At 57.6% G+C, this 12,871-nt stretch overlaps 1 protein-coding gene across 1 annotated transcript; it reads right to left on the reverse strand.

The window, feature by feature from the left end:
* Positions 1 to 718: 718 nt before the first annotated feature.
* On the reverse strand, positions 719 to 12,558 carry Tbata (thymus, brain and testes associated). The gene is made up of 9 exons (XM_077105356.1): positions 12,518 to 12,558; positions 11,000 to 11,235; positions 9,364 to 9,519; positions 8,381 to 8,460; positions 7,048 to 7,224; positions 5,045 to 5,126; positions 4,160 to 4,304; positions 1,743 to 1,795; positions 719 to 759 (listed from the first exon to the last, which is right to left on the reverse strand). Exons 1-9 carry the CDS (start codon positions 12,556 to 12,558, stop codon positions 719 to 721), a joined length of 1,011 nt encoding a protein of 336 aa, XP_076961471.1.
* Between the last annotated feature and the right edge of the window lie 313 nt (positions 12,559 to 12,871).

Here is a 12,871-nt window from a genome sequence, read left to right on the forward strand (position 1 = left end):
CCATGGCTTTGGTGACAGTGGTGGTGTGTAACAGTAGAGGGCAGGGGTTCTGAACTGGGATTCTAGAGCCCGACTTCTAGGGTCCTAGCCTCAGTTTATTCATCTGCAAAATGGAGCAATGATATCAATATTCTGCCTCGTGGGGCTTGGGGGGAATCAAATACAGCATTGCATATGAACTAGGTAGGACAGCTCACACGGTCAGATCAGCCATCCTATCGCTGCCTTTGTGCCCGGGACATGGTAGCAACTCAACAATGGTCATGGCCGTTCTCAGGGGGTCTGTAGGTTCCCTGACCTCTGGGCTAAGCACCCACAGCACTGTGTGCGCTGGCCCCAGGCAGGACAGAGCACCTTCCTCAGGCCACCCCAGGTCTCTGCCCTTCAGGTCTTCAGACAGAAGTACCAGGTGAGCCCCACGGAGGCAGCAGCGGTACCTGGGCTCTTGGTGGGAGGGGGATTCAGCACAGCCCTCCCCCCTCTGAACCAACCCCCCAGCACAGAGCCGCTGCGGCGAGGGGAGTGCACTGCCCTCTGGCAGGGAGGCCAGGGTTTTATTTAGTAGACTTTTTATGGTAGGAAAGCCGGGGCTGCTGTTGAGGTATAGGGTCTGAACTTGGGGGGCTGCGCTTGAACCGGAAAGACAGGGTCTTCTGACTCAGCTGGAGGCCCCTCTGCGCTCTGCCTTCGGCCGGGGCGCCTTCTCCTCTGTGTCCTCTCACGAGTACACCCGGAGGACTTGGGCTTTTCCCACATAATCTGGGGGACGGGGAGAGAGAGCAGCAGGAGAAAACGTGGAGGGGCCGGACCTCCCGAGCAGCTGCCCGAGAGTCCAGGGCAGACCCCTCTTCTGGAAAGGGCCTCAGTTGAATGCAGGAGCACGTGTAGGGAGGGAGGCCGGGGTCAGGCCCAGCCTCCGCTCTTGGCTGTGCTGGGACCTGGGACTCTAAGCCTCGCCATCTCCCTCTCTTCTTTCAACATCCAGGTAACATTGTCCATGAAGTGCTTGCTGTATGCCACACTATTCCAGGCACTCAAGGCCACCCAAGGTACATGGAGGTTGAGTGTTCCCCCGTCTCTCCTCTAGCCCAACCATCCCCTCCCCTGGTCTCAGGCACCAGGATGGTGTGGCAGCCCCTGCGCCCTTATTTCTCTCATCCCCTCTTTTCTACCACGGTCCACCCCCCTCAAGGCAGTCAGAGGGACACACCCCACCCTGTCTATAACCCTCCAGAGCACTCCATGCCCTCTTTGTGACACCACACACCTGTTGTCTGACAGGACAGCCCTGCCTGCCTGGGTCCTATTACCTCTTGCCACTGTCACCCATCCATAGGCCCCAGCAACCCTGGCCTGCTTGTTCCCCCCACAATGCACCGGGTCAGGGGTGGGTTCTGCTAGCGGCTCTTCGTGGAGCTGAGCAGGGCTGGGTCCTGCCTGTGGTGCAGCTCAGGGAATCCTCCCATCCCCAGTCCCCCCACCCACTGCATCCACCCTACAGCGAGCACCTCCTCAGGTGTCTGTAATCCTAAGGTGCAAGCCCAGGGTGCAGGAATTCTTCCCCAGTGGCTCCCCAGAGCCCAGCACATAGTAGGTGCTCAATAAATATATATTAAATGAATGGGTGAAATGAGCAGCTTCCTGGGCAGGGACCTGTCTCCACGCTGCCCTGACTGCCCTGAGGAATCCAGCCAGACTCGGCCTCAGTGGCCCCCAGAACGCCTGGCTGCATGGAATCTTACCTGGGTTTCCGGTTTTCAGTACCCGAGATGTTCTCATTGTCTTCAGAAATTGACTATAAACATAAACAAAGGAGAGGCTAGGGAGGCCAGGCCCCAGAGGGGGTGAGTGGCGGGGAGGTGGGGGACACAGGTGCACTGAGCCGCGTGCTCCTGAGAGAGGGAAACCGCGTCTCCTGGAGGGCTGGAAGTGGACTGTCCGTGGCTGGGCCCAGGCGGCCTGCCTGCCTCCCCCAAGCAGGACTCAGGTGATGCCATCCCATGCCTGCTGTGGCCACTGGGAACCATGCCCTCCTATCCCTGAAGTTGTGGGATGGTGCCACAGCAGGTGGCCCCTGGCTCAGCCCCTGGCGTCCTCCTGGCGGACAGGAGAACACAGCCTTCCGTTGGAGTGAGGAACAGAGCTCCCTCCTGAGCTCCGAGCCTGCGGAGAGCTCCCTGTTTCACGTGGCTCTTTACGCAGTCCCAACCTCTTGGGCAGACTGTCATTTCCCCACTGTGACTCCAGGAAGGGCAGAGAGAGGGTGAAACAGCCATTCATAGGGGTCGCTCAGTCAAGGTCACAGTGGGCCTCCCTTTCTCACTGTGGTGTTCCTCCCTTGGACGCTCCACAAGGCAAAGCAAACCAAGTTCAGGGCCAGTGACAAAACCCAGGCCCGCGACAAGCCTCAGCCCTCTCTCTAGCGCTGTCTCCTGCCCAAGCCCACAAACCCGGGCTCCAGCCATCCCAAGCTTCACCTCCCGGGAAATTGGTGCATTCCCGGAAGTGCATGCATTCTTGACATCCATGCCATCACCCGGGCTCCTCCCACTCCCTGAGATGGCCTTTCCCCATCCTTTGATTTGCTCATTCAAATGCCATTAGTGTTCCTAGACTCTGCCAAAAATACTTGGGTGATTATTAAAAATACAGCCTCGCATTCCTCAGAAAACTAGGAATGGAACCACCATTTGACCCACTTATGCTACTCCTTGACATAAAACAGCATACTACAGGGACACAGCCACCTCACTCTTTACCTGAGCAGCTCAATTCACAATAGCTAAGCTATGGAACCAAACTAGATGCCCTTCAACAGATGAATGGATAAAGAAATTGTGGCATATATATATAACAAAATATTACTCAGCCTTAAAAAAGAATGAAATTATGGCACTTGCCAGCAAATGGATGGAACTGGAGATTATCATGCTAAGTAAAATAAGCCAATCCCAAAAAACCAAAGGCCGAATGTTCTCTCTGATGTGCAGGTGCTGATTCACAGTAAGGGATGGAGGGAGGGAAGACTAGGAGTTCATTGGATTAGACAAAGGGAAATGAAGGGAAGGGGAATGGGAAAGACAGTAGAATGAATCAGACATCAATTTCCTTTGCTCATGTATGAATACAAACCAGTGAATCTCCACATCATGTACAACCCCAAGAATGGGAAGTTATGCTCCATGTATGTATGGTACATCAAAATACACTCTACTGTCTTGTATCTAAAAAGAACAACAATTTTTTTTTCATTCAAATACAGCCTTCTTCCTTCACCCACATGCTGCTGTATTGGATCTCCAAGGATCTTCCCTTTTCTTTTCTACAGAGCTGGAGATTGAATCTGGCCCTTGGTGCAGGCCAAACGTGCTGCCGCTGAGCTACTACCTTTTTAACAAGCTCCCTGGATGAATCTGGGTGCTCCTGGGCTGATGGTCAGGCAGGCCTGAGGCTGAATCCCAGCTCTCCTCTGCTGACTAGCCAGGTGACTTCAGGCACATTATTCAAATGTTCCTAAGCCCATTTTCTCATTTGTAAAATGGAGGAGATACTGCCACTGTGGGTTGTTGTTAAACTCAAGATGTGTAAGATGTCAGCAGCCTCAGGCAAATGTGCCCTCCACCTTGCTGGTCGCCTCCCTGAAGGCAGACTCCAGCCACCTGCTTTTGGGTCCTTCCCTAATTCCTGATTCATCCCTTTTTCCTCCAGCCACTGGGGACTGAAGTGTATGTCACTGCCCCCAAGCAGAATTCAGAGCTCTAGACTAGAATGGTCACCTAAATACCTCCTAGATACCCCAAACTTTGCAGCTTCCAATTAACTTACTCTTTCCAAGCCAGCCCCAAGTCAATACACATCAACATTAATACACCCAGTCAGCTGCTCCAGTAAAATTCTGAACATTTACTCAGCCTGCCCGCCCTGCCTTGGGACCCATTCCTCCCCACACACAGCAGTCTAGGCTGACTGGACCTCCAGGCAGCCTGGCTACAACCGCAGGGTCCCTCCTGGGGGAGGGCCTCTTGCTCCAGGATGGTCACCGTCAGCCCAGGCGCTGGCCAACGCCAAGCTCTCTGGGCCCTGCAGGCCTCACCCCGGAGGCCAGCTGCTGAGCCTGAGGAAGCAGTTCTGGGAACAGAAGGGCAGGTGTGGGGCCCACCTGGAGGGTGAGTGCGGCTTCTCTTGAGGTGCTTCTTGAATTTGCTGAGGCTGGTTCAAGAGTCTTTCTGCTGGAGAAGAGGCTGAGGGCTGAGGGAGAAGCTGAGACACCGCCCTCCGCAGGAGTGCCCGAGCAAGGTCCTTCTCTGAAAGCACAGCACAGGGCAGAGTCAGCCCCAGCCGCTTCCTGTCCCTGGTCGGGTGTCCAGTGGCAAGGTCAAGGGCAGCCTTCTGTAACCATCCTACATTCTGCCCACGGGTCCCTGCAGAGGAGGCCCCCACCTCTCCCGCCTTAGGAAGCACTTAGTCCTTCCACGTCTGTCTCTGCCACATCACCATGTGGGCCTCGATCCCCACTCCATCCTGCCCACCCTCCTCCTTGGCCACCATCCTCCCCTGGGGGTCCTCCTCCTCCTCCTTCCTGTCCCTCTCTCCCTCCTCCTTCACTCTCCCACCCAGGAAGTCTTCTCGGCCTCACAGCTCTCCCCAGTCCTCACCTTCCCCCTGAGAGGCGCCCTCCGTCCACTGTCCCAATCTGTATCTGGAGTGTATTTGTACTCTCCTGTGAGTGCACGAGTGTTCTTGCATTTGCAAGTGTGTGTGCGCACGTGTGTGTTTCCCACTGTGATGTGTGAAGGACTATGTCTGCTAAGTGTGATCTTTGAATGTTTCCCTCCTTGCTTAGCCCTGGGGTCAGCTCCAAGGTGGCCACAGAAACCTGCTGTGTCGCAGGGAGGAGGGGAAGGCTACTTTGGAGCTGCAGAAAAGTGGAGGGAAGGCCCTGGGGCGGGAGCTCAGGGACATCTGAGTCTTGCAGAGCCCGAGAAGAAGGGCGGGGCCTTGGCAGTGTCCACTCAGGCAGGGGGCCCTGTGGCCAGGTCCTCACCCGTGGGGGTGGCATACAGCAGCCAGTACTGGACGGCACTCAGCGAATCCGTCTGAAGGATCTGACAAAGGAGCTCCAGGATCTGCAGGCGGAGGAGGGCCTGGCTCAGGCCTAGCCAGGAGTGCGGGCAGGTGTGGACTTGGGGCACCAAGGGCTCCTCCCCCTGCCGTGGGCTCCCAGAGCCACAAGCTTGGTTAACCTGGTCCCCAGCCCAAACCAGCCAGAGGTTTTTGTCTGCCTCTTATGGAGGACTTCCTCTCACAACACCACGGATTCCTTTTTTTCCAAACCCAGGGCCTCACACATGCTAGGCAAGTGCTCTACCACTGAGTCACCCCCTAGTCCCCTGGAGGGAGATTCTTAACCTCCTCCGTGGACAGGGAAGGACTCCAAGGCCTGGAGAGAGCAAGACCCCTGGCAGGGAGTCTGGCGGAGGGGAGCCTCACACATCAGCTCCTTGGACACCTCATCCCCAGAGCCTCGTTGGGCCGACTGTACCCCGGGGTCCCTCCCTGGGAAGGCACAGGCAGAGCTGGCCAGTCACCTCCTCAGAGACGCACTGAGTCCCACAAGCCCGGGTCTGTTACCTGGGAATCCCAGGTACCCCAGAGGCCACCCCACCCCGGAGCTCTCAGTGCCTGAAGGTGATATCAAAGTGGTGGGGAGTTGGCGGTGGGCAGCCTGAGGGTCGGGGCAGGCTGGTTCTGCAAGCTGCTCAGCGTGGGACTCCTTCCTGCCGGTCAGTGGGCACCCAGGGCTCATCCCCGCATCCTCAGCCTCTGGCATCTTTGCCACTTCGGGGCCCGTTTTCCCCTGCGCTCGCCAGCCAGGTAGCATCAGGAGAAGCTCCACCTCGGCCTCCGATGAGACCCAGGTGCTTCCTCGGCCGAGCGGTTTACGGTGGAAGTGGCTATGGCGGACTGGAGTTTGGGCCCATGGAGGGAGATGGAGCCCCTGGAGTCCTAGGAAACGTGGGTTCCCTCAGTAGTTGGCGGGCAGTCTTCCTGGGGCCTCTCAGACCCAGAGGTCTGTCTTGTCCTTGGCAGAATGGGAAATGGGCTGGACCTCTCCCCAGGCCTCTGCCTGCTTTTGGGTGCCCACCCTCACCCTTCAAGACCCACCTGTGCGTGACCCACCCTGATCTGCCCCTGGGCCCTTCTCCGTGCTCTGCATCCAACTTACCTGCCCTGTGCCCCCTCCCCACAGGACCTGAGAACCTAACTCCAGGCGCAGTGGGGCCGCCCTGCGGTGGAGAAAGTGCTGGTTCTAGTACGGGCTATGCTGCTCCTTCTTTGGGGACCTGGGCCATAGAACACCACCTGGCAAGGCCTCAGTAGCCACTTCCCCCCATCTGTGGAATGGGGATCCTTGGCCCTGTCTGCTCTGTCCACGGTGCTAGATAGTCAGAAGGCCCCAAAGGCCCGGCCTGCCTGAGTACACTGGTGGCAGAAAGGTGACAAGATGCTACAGTCTGACCTTTCCTGGAAGACATAGGTCAGCGTCCCAGGGACCTGCAGCGTGCTGACCCCCTGGATGAGGCAAGGACTCATCTCAGCTGTGATGGTAAACTTGAGCGTGGAGAAGGGGGCTCTGAGCAGGCTAAACCCCTCTCAGTGGGGTCTGCCGGCTGCGAGACTCAGCCTCCAGGGTGATCTGCCAGTGTCCCAGGCAGGACCTCCACCTGCAGGGGTCTCAGTCCTCCACCCCTGCAGCGGCCTTCATGAACAGACTAAGGCACCTTCCGTGGGAATGTGCGCCTGCGCCCAGTTTGGATGCATCATGTAACCAAGGCCCAGAAGAGGGAAGGACTTACACAGAACGGGACAGGGTCCTCTAGAGGCAGAGGGCCCTGGAGCCCAGGCTGCTGACTCCCAGGGTGGGGGTTTTTCTGACAGTTGCTGGAGTGGGCATTCCCAGGACAGGCCATGCCCTAAAGCAGTCTGGAAGAGTGATAGCCTGGGGACAGGGACTTCGACAGTCTCTGCCCCCAGAGTGGGGCTCACCAGCAGCTCCTGGTTCTGCAAGACAGAGGTCTGGACTCCTCTATCTCTGCTGGAAAGGTGGCTCCGCTGGCCCTGCTGGGAGCCATGGCGATTGAGAGCTTGGGCGGAAGCCGGGATGAGCCTACCCGTCTCCGCTGAGTACCTTGCTCCCTGCTCCCTCGAAGGCTCCTCTTTCTGCTGGGACAAAAGTGACCAGAGACTCCAGGAGCCAGTGACAGGGTAGGGAGAGGACAGAGGGGACAAGATGAGGAGGCCAGTTCACACTTCTTGGGTGCTACCTGCCTCCCCAAATCCCAGTGTCACAGCATTGCTGGGGACCCAGGATGCCAGCTAGGCCATGCCCACCCTGTCCGAGGCCCATCTTTGAGTATCCCAGGCTCAGCCCCAGTGAGCCCTTCACCACAGGGCTCAACCTTGCAAAGCCTTTCTTCCCGGAAACGCAGTATTTAAGATTGGCAGCTGGGACACCCTAGTGGTTCTGCTTCTTCCTCTCAGGCTGGACCTCATGGCTGCCCCTCCCCTCAGCCCATCAGAGACTGGAACACAGCACCCTGCATCAAGGACCCGCTGCCCACCTCCATTCATAGCTCAGATACCTCCAGCCAGGCCCTCAGCTTGCCCCTCTTTATGTCTCTGACAGTCAGGCCTCTGGGCACAAGGCCTGGGGCCTCCTTCCCTTAAAATTTCAGCTAAGTCTTGTAGTATCCATCTCCCTGTTTTAAAGATAAGAAACGGAGACCCAGACAGCTCAGTTTCCCTGAGTGAGTGAGCTCAGTGCAGGAACCAGAAGCCAGGCCCCGGCCTTTCCACTCTGGTTGCCCAAGACAAGGGTCAGGGCCAGCCTCAGCTGCAAGAGAGTCCAGGCCTGTCCTCGGACCACCTTCAGCTGCCTTTGAATTGTCTCTGCCATTTTATCAAACGTCCCCGCGAGGTCACCCCATCTGGTCTGAGGCCTTCCCATGATTCTCTGCTCCTCGTGAGGGCAGACCCTCCAGGCTGGGAAGTGAAGCGCTCCCCACATTCAAAGTCAGGCTCCTCCTCCCCGATCGCTGCCCACTCCTTCCCTGTCCTCCAGCTCCTGGTGTCTAGAGGTCCTGCAGCTGCCAGCGTCATAAGGCCTCCCTGGGAAACGCCCACTTCTCAGGGAGCCCTGCTTGGGTTTCTCCAGGAGGTCTGTTCCCGCCCTCCTCTGACCCTCACACCCCGCCCCTCCTAGTGCCTGCGTTCTGGCCCCTTCTCCCAGGGCCTCCAGCCGTGCTCTGAAGGAACTTCTGTACAAAGGCGCGGATCGACTTCCTGTCACCCTAGCCTGGCACTGTTGTTCCGCACCCACCTCTTTGTGGTTCTGCTCTGTCTCCTTGGTGAACATGACCACCCTTGAAGTCAGCTCCTTCAGCTCCTTCTTCCAGGCCTCTGAGAGGAGGGGAGAAGATCCTGGGCCCCTGCTCCTCCCCTGTGGGCCCCAGGGCTGGGAGGGTGGGGAAGTTCTAGGTAGAAGAGTTCTCCACTCCTTTCCAGGCTTCCCTGCCCAGTCTCAAGGGAGAGGGGAGGTGGGGTCCTGGAGGAGGAGCATGAGGAATTGCCCCACAGCGGGGAGGTGTGTGGTCGCTTCACTTCTACAGGGGACTGATGTTGCTTGTCCTGCCTGCGGCATTGCTGGGAGGTCCAGGAGACACTGGGCCACTGCGTCTAGACACCTGTGGTCTGTCTAGCTGTGACTCCTGGGGAACCTGAGGCCAGGACTGAGATTCGGGAGGTCTGCTGAGCCAGTTATTAAGACCCCAAGCAACTCTGAGAGGGGTGGGCATAAAGCTCTGCAGCCAGCCCTCCAAGCCTGTCTTGGCCAGCCCTTTCCCCAGACCCCCCCACCCCACTAACCTGACTCTCCCACCCGAAGTAGCAGAGGAGGGAGGGCTTGGCAGGGGGAAGCCGCAGAGTGCTGCTCTAGCACCCAGGTGGTGGCTCTGATTGGCCGGGGCCTGTGCGTATTTGAAATACTAAATATTTTAAATGGCATTCCTGTCTGTAGCTGTCAGTCACATGACTTTGCCAGTATCAACTTGTCTTCTGCTTTTTATTATTCGTCAACCACCTCAAATCTAAGCAGGGGCGCCTCTCTGAGGACTAGGACCTGGGGCTGAGGTGGGGATACAGAGATGAGGCCCACCAAGAAAGTCGGGGGAAGCAGGGTCCTCCTGATGGACTCCGCTGACCTAAGAGCAGTGGCCCTTTCCTTCTCAGACATCCACCCAAGTGAGGCAGCCCTGGGGGACAGGCGGGAGCCCCCAAGGAGAAGGGTGTGGCCCAAGTACTCACCATAAGAAAGCTGGGGGTTCCGATTGGACTGTGGGTCCCCAATGGGGACAGAGATGCTGGGTATCACCTTCAGGCACTGGGATAAGATTGAGGAACGAGGCAAGGGGCTTGCAGAGAGCTTATTCCTGACGATACAGACAGGCCTCCCCGTGAAATCTGTGAAGAGTTAGAGGTTGTGGGATGGAGGGTCTGAGTGGACCCTGGGAACTCCAGGAGGCCAGAGAAAGGCTGTGGGGCCGAGAGAGCTCTGGCTCCATAGGTCGTCAGAGGCAGGAGGGCCCCTGCAGCCCCCGGAACCAACAACCACCTCAGCCACAGGACACTGAGAATCCGTGGGGGTCAGGGGAGACCTGCTCAGGGTCATGCAGTGAGTTGGGCAGAGGCGAGACAAGATCCCATCCTTCATGGGACTTGGGTTCTGGGGTCCTTCTGGCTTCCTGTGGCAGGGCAATGGATCCACAGGGAAAGAGATGGAGAGACCCTCTGGAGACAACTTCTGCCTTCTATCAGTCTGGAGATGGGGAGGGTTGGCTCACGGGTGGAGAACCTGTCCCCCTAGAGTCCGGGTGACTGTGACTTCAAACACCAGCTGTCCTCTCATGGCTGTCACACTTACACCTCCCTCTGACTTCAATCAGCTTCCACCTGGATCGACCTCCACCTGTCGTCTGAACGCCACCTGGCATTTCACATCTCTCCTGCCCATGACCCACACCAGTTCCTCCCCACCCTCCCCAGGCCTCACTTCTTTGTTTATTTTTCTACTTTTTGCAGCCTTGGAGATTGAACCCAGGGGGCTACCACTGAGCTACCTCCTGGCCCTTTTTATTTTTAAATTTTGAGCCAAGGTCTTGCCAAGTTGCTGAGGCTGGCCTCCAACCCACCATCCCACCTCAGCTCCTGAGTGGCTGGGATGAGGGCAGGCTTATGCCACGGTGCCCAGAAAAATATCTCACTTCCTTCACTTCGGCACACTGAGCGGTACGGAGATGCCATCTGATGCAGTGAGGTGGCTTAATGGTGAACCCAGTGGCCGGCAAGGCCCAGCTGATCTGGCCCTGCTGCCCTCTGATGTCATTTCATCTCCCTGTCCTTCCTCTGCTGTGGTCACAGCGGGGACTTCTCCTTGCTGTCCCTTGGCACAACCAGGGTGTTCTGGCCTCGGGGCTTCTGTGTGTGCTGATCCCTCCGCCTGGGGCATGCTTGTCCCTGATGAACACACTTCTCTCCTTTGGTTCCTGACTCCATGTCTGGTTATTGGCCTGGTCTTGCCTGACACCTCTTAAAAATGGCACTTGCCCCTGACCTGCTTCCGACCCTTTCCCTTCTAGGTGCCAGCTCCAGGGCAGCAGCCCCTGTGCCTGTTTTATCCTCGGGACCTCGGAAACATCATCCTCTAGTTCATACTGGTGACGGGCAGGCGGGTGGCCGAGGGCCTGTGTATGGGGGACCCCAGGTCTGCCTTTGGAACCTGTGCTTCACTCATCCTGGCTTGGTCACTGGCCAGGCCCCTGCTCTCTGGGCCTGGGCCTGGAAGTGGGCTGGACTGAATACTTCCTCTCCAGTCCTCAGGGTCAATCAGTGGTCTCCCCAGTCATCCCCCACCCCCAGCCAGACCCAGTTGACCTGGCCCTACCTGGGATGTGGGTCACGTGATGGGGGTGGGGGTGGTGCCGGGAGAAGAAGGAGTGGTGGCTGAGCCGGCCAAAGCGGTAGGTGCCAGAGGGCATGGCCTTGGGGCTCCTCATCTTCTCTCGGGTCAGCTCCAAATCCACAATGCCTGGGACCACCGATTCTTTCTGTGGCCCACTGTCCCCTAGGCTCTGTGGCCAGGGCCTTGGCTTCTTCTCGAGGTTCAGCTCAGCCTTTGGACTGGAGGAGAGTGTTTAAAGAGAAATGAACAGCGCCCCCTCCTGGCAGCAGGGCCCACCCAAACCCAGCGCTCGGAGCTCATCCTAGAGCCCGCTCCCCAGACACTCAGAAATCAAACCTCTCCCCCCCACCCGCGGCGTCCAGCTTAGCTCCCCCAGAGCCTTTCCCAATGGTGCAATCCAGGCCTGGGAAGCCTCTGTCTTCCTAAGATGCCTCCGCAGGGAACTAGGATCCATTTGAGAGAGCTCAGAGGAAATCTCTCAAGACCCCAGTTTTCTCCCAGAGGTCAAATCTAAAACCAGAAAGAGAAGCCTCAGACCCACCCAGTTTTCCAGACAGCTGGGATGGAGCCGCAGGCCCCTTATGTACACCACCAGGGCAGGGGGGCTGGCCCCAGCAAGGGCCTCTCCCCAAGCCAAACTGTTGGCAGCTCCAGAGAAGCCAGCTGCAGGCTGTCACCCTCCCCCAGGCCCTCAGGGACAGTCCTGGCCCAGACCCAGCGTCCAGGGACAAGATCTGGAGTCAGGCAAGCCCCTGCCCCCAACTAGGGCCCCTTCCCAGGAGACGCAGAGCTGATGGGCACATGTCAGGGCTGTGACACTGCAGGGAAGCCTCCCACAGGCTCTCACTGGACTCAAGGCCAGCCTCTCAGGTCCCTGCACCCTGCCACTTCTGGAGGAGCCCTCTCTGCCCCAGAGGAAGAGGTCAAGGTCAGTTCAGCAAGGATCCAAAGCGGGCCACTCCCACCTGCCTGATGGTTGTCTGCATTTCCTTCTCCAGGTGTCCCTGGCGGAAGAAAATCCCTCTGGAGGTGTGTAGGTGGACCCTGGATATGTTCAGCAAGTCTGGATGTCCTTGGACCCTCCGAGGACGTTGGTGTCTGGGCCCCTGCGTTTCCTGTTCCATTCTTGATTTGCTTCTATGGTATTGGAGAGTTAAAGAAATAAAGCAAACCTTCTCTGAAAGCCACAGTTAGCTGCTTCCTCTGCCCCAGAAGCCACCTCCTGAAGTCCCCACATGCCAATGATCAGTGCACTGTCTCTCGTTAATGTCTCCTCCCTGTCTGGTGGCAGCTGGGGCAGGGGCGTGGGGTGGGGTGCCTGCACCCTGTGTTCACTTAGCTGAAGACCCACTGGGCTCCTGGCTGATGGCCTCGGAAGGCGAGGAGGGGCTGCCTCTCTTGGAGCCCCACTCTGTGGAGTTTCCCCAGGGCGGCCCTGGTCACCACCTGCCCTGCACTGCCCCCACTCCTCAGTCTGCAGGTGATAATTCAGGGCTTTACCTCAGTGGCTGTTCGTCCAGAGACCTCACCTCCGTGGCCATTGTAAGATTTCTGATGGGTGAGCCCGGCGTGCCAGATGGTTAACCGGAGCTCTCATGGACTAGCGGCAGGAGGGAGAAACAGAACAAAGGGGGACCATATCTTGTGAAATTGAACCTTGACTTCTATATCACCCAGCCATTTCTTTCCCAGGTAGGAGAGAAAGTCTTGCAGGTGTGCTGCGGCGGCTATTCTTAACAATATTCCTTACATTGTCTCAAATAGCAAAGACCCGCATCAACCCAAGGGTACAACGACAGAGAGTGAACTAATACGTTGCGTTACCTTCAGACCAGGGAACATTCTGTTGCTATG

This window comes from Callospermophilus lateralis, chromosome 15 (assembly GCF_048772815.1).
Source record: "Callospermophilus lateralis isolate mCalLat2 chromosome 15, mCalLat2.hap1, whole genome shotgun sequence".
NCBI lineage: Eukaryota > Metazoa > Chordata > Mammalia > Rodentia > Sciuridae > Callospermophilus > Callospermophilus lateralis.